This window comes from Lipotes vexillifer, unplaced genomic scaffold (genome assembly GCF_000442215.2).
Source record: "Lipotes vexillifer unplaced genomic scaffold, Lipotes_vexillifer_v1.1 scaffold1640, whole genome shotgun sequence".
NCBI lineage: Eukaryota > Metazoa > Chordata > Mammalia > Artiodactyla > Lipotidae > Lipotes > Lipotes vexillifer.
This window is the reverse complement of record NW_006789997.1, coordinates 225334-229005: the sequence shown is the minus strand read 5'-3', so window position 1 is coordinate 229005 and position 3672 is coordinate 225334. Positions and strand designations below refer to the sequence as shown.

General features: G+C 42.0%; 1 protein-coding gene across 1 annotated transcript in view; it reads left to right on the top strand.

The window, feature by feature from the left end:
• Nucleotides 1–1365: 1365 nt before the first annotated feature.
• BRI3 (brain protein I3) overlaps nt 1366–3672 on the top strand; it is a 5446-nt gene continuing 3139 nt past the window's right edge. Inside the window, 1 exon segment of the mRNA XM_007463138.1 lies at nt 1366–1566. Coding sequence (XP_007463200.1) covers nt 1366–1566 — 201 coding nt within the window.

Here is a 3672-nt window from a genome sequence, read left to right as displayed (position 1 = left end):
GTTCATGAGATGGAAGAAAGAGGCAGAGTACACAGCATGATATGTGGACACTAGGGGTCTGACCTGGAGAAACTTTGGGCTCTCCAAAAACACCAGATTTTTTTCCTACCAAGCTGCCTTTGAACCAGGGCAAGATTCTTCCAGAGAAGCGGTTTGTCAAAGACAAATGACAATCAGGATTTGCGTTTGACAGCGTGTAATAGATAACACCCAAAAAAAACAGTGGTTGGACATATTAGAAGTTTTATTTTTTTCTTACGTTACAAAGCACCTAGAGGAACAGAGTCCAGGATGCGTATGGTAGCTCCACGACGTCATCAGAGACCCAGCTTCCTTTTATCTTTCCTTTAAGCCATCCTTAGCGTATGTTGTCTCCATCTTCATGACACCCAAGTGGCACCTACTCTACCCTCTTCCCCAGGCATCATGACCACAGTCTAAGAGGAATAAGAAAGGACGAGGGGCAATGGTGAGTGCCCCTGAGTTATTTCTCTTTGAGGAACATCACTGAAAGTCTTACGCAGTAACTTTGGCTTTCATTTTAATGGCAATAACCGTCACATAAACCTTCAGCTGCCAAACAGATTGAGAAATGTACTTTTACAGGAGATTCATGCCATCCTGAATAACGTCAAAATTCTGATTGTAAGAAAGAAGAAAGTCAATTTTGGCTTAGTAACTAGAAATTTTTGTTATAAAAACTGGAGTTTTTTTTGGTAAAACTGAGAATGGAAAACAGTATAGTGAATCAGAGGTGGGAAAGGGTATTTTTCCCAATTCATTTAATTTCGGTGGGTGGATTATGGGAAAGAGATAGAAAGAGATCATTTTCTGCTAAGAACCGTGTTTGCTCAGGAAATGAGCAGGTGATTGTTGAAGGATCAGTGAGGACAGCACCGTGGGTACCAGGCCGAAGCTCAGCAGCGAGTTCCACAGACACACCTGGGATTTACCTCACACTTTTTAACTGCACAAACTCTGAGTCAATACGGATATGGGTAACCAGTGAGAGGAATTTTGCAAGGTCCCCGGGATGTATACTTTGCAGATATAAGGCTTGTTCTATGTTTCTTCTGCTAGTGAAATCTTTCTATAATCCTATGGAGGATTGACTTGAGGAGGTGGATGAGATGGGCTGGCAATATCTGATTTTCCCACAGGTGCTGGGAGAGTATAAGTCAAATGAAGTGAAGAAACTAATGATGGGGCTGACCAGATAGGACACGTTTAATTTGCCCGGTCTCTCTTTTGGAAACAACATAGAACATAAAAGAGAGTTACATTAAACATAAACAAATCCCCCAAATGAGAGAGATACAGTCAAAATGAGAAGAGACACATGTAGGCTAGAATCATTAGGGCTTCATGGAGGAACTAGGTCTTAAATTGGACCTCACAAAAGTAGGAAGAATTTGGATTCTGAGAGCAGGGAACGAGGAGGACACTCTGTTGATGTGTGGTGAAAACTCTGAGAAAAAGGGAAAAAGCTGTTCACGGAGAAGGTTCAGAGAGAAAATTTCTTCCAGCAGGTTCTGGGACATGGGGGAGGACAGGAGGATGGGAGAGGTAAATCAGTGCGGGGAGGGGACCAGGGGAGCCCTAACTCACCCAACTCCCCTCACCTTTCTTTTGCTAAGACTTCCAGGTAATTGTCCAGCCATACAAAAACTTAAGAAAATCAGAAGCCAATTCAAATAAAACTTTGATGGATAATATCACAGTATGTATTGGTGGTAGGAGTATAAACAGGTACAGTCACTTGGAAAGCCATCTGGCGGTACTTAGTAAAGTGTGGTTTACATATGTGCTGTGACACATCACTTCTACATATATAGATATGAGATATATATATGATTTATATATATAAAATTCCCCTAGTGTCCATAACTAGGGGGCTGGATACATAAAATGCTAAGAATGTATCCTATGGAATAACATGCTGCAGACTGAAGCACTGAACTAGATACACAGTTAGTGACATGGTTGGATATTAAAAACATAGTTTTGAATTTAAAAGAAATGTTTTTTCATTAGGCTGTGGTGTAGCATGCAGCATCTTAGTTCCCTGACCAGGAATTGAACCCGTGCCCCCTACAGTGGAAACGCAGAGTCCTAACCACTGGACCACTAGGGAATTCCCTTGAATTCAAAAATTAAGGAGGAAAATGAGATGTAAGCGCAATTAGACACATAAGTCAATTAAAAACACATACATACAAAACACTACATTATTTACAAGAATTCATGGAGGAAAGGAATAAAAATAGAGACTGGGAATGAAGGGAAGAAATTCATCCATCAATGAAGAACAGAGCCTCCATACAATGGTGTGTGCTAGGAACTCGCCCCTTAACCCACAGTTTGCCCTTACCTCCCCTCCCTCTCGGGGAAGGAGACACTCTTAGACCTCCAAGAATTTTTAAATGTATGATTAGCACTAGAATATATAATTCTCTCATACATAAAACTGGGATAATAGTAAGAAGAATCTCACTGGGTTGTCAGGAAAATTAATGGAGATCAAATCTTAGATGCCTAAAAGGAGCCATGCCCAGCTGTTAGGTGTTTGACTAACACTAACTGGCAAAGAGACTCACTCTGAACTTTATACCAATCTCACAGGGTGTGCGTTCAATTCCTGCCTCAGCAAAACAATAAAGTGTTAGCTCAGAGGCTTTCAGAGTCAAGCAAATCGTCGAAACCAGTCGGGGTACATTAGGTCCTCAAGTGCAAGGGCACACGGTCCACAGAGAAAATAATATGACTGTTGATGGAGGTTTAGGGAAGCTCATGACCACCAATGTTCTCCCATACAGTCAGTCTTAGCCCAGTGCACTACCCCTGTCTGACCATTACTCACCAGAGTCGGCAGTCCTGCCAATTCAGTGATTACCAGGCAGCAGGAGCTGAGTGGGGAAAGGAAATGTGCAGGCCAGCTGACGCTGCAGGGGGGAGAAGCCCAGCCAAAGTACAGTGACTGAAGCTGGCGTTTGGTCAGAGGATGGGGATTTTGTTGGTCTTTGGTCAAAGGTCTGGCAGTGTACCCTTAGGTCTTGGGGGCACAATATGTAATCTGAGAAAGTAATTTAGAGCAGTCTGTTATTGGGGATAATGCATTGTTTGTAGCCACATTTACAAAGATCAGACATCTGAGAAGCATTACAGTGTTCCCTCTATTACGAATCCATAGCAGTTCAGAATATAATCCAAGGCTGCTTGAAATTGAAGTGAAGTGTGACCAAAATATTCTCTGTTACAAAACTACTGTCCATGCAAGAGGAGAGTGCCTTACCTTTGCACCCAATGAAGGAACTTTTTAGATATCCTATTTATCCTGCTACAGTATGTCATTCACAGAACCTATGAATCGTCTACTCCTCAGACTCAAAAAGGTGGGACATCCTGAAAAACGCAGTCAACTAAAGGAATTCCCACCTGCCTGCTGTAGATGAAATCAGACTGAACCCTAGGACTCCGTCTGATGATCCCTCAAGAGCTCTGCCACACCTAAGTCATCTAGTATGTGAACAGGGAACAAATTGAGAGTTTCAAGGAACCTTAGAGATCTCCCAGTCCAATTTCTTCTTTGTAGAAATTGTGTTTCAGAGAGGATAACTTGCCCAATGTCAAGCAGCTGGCTCATTTCTTTCTTTTTTTTTTTTTTTTTTTTTT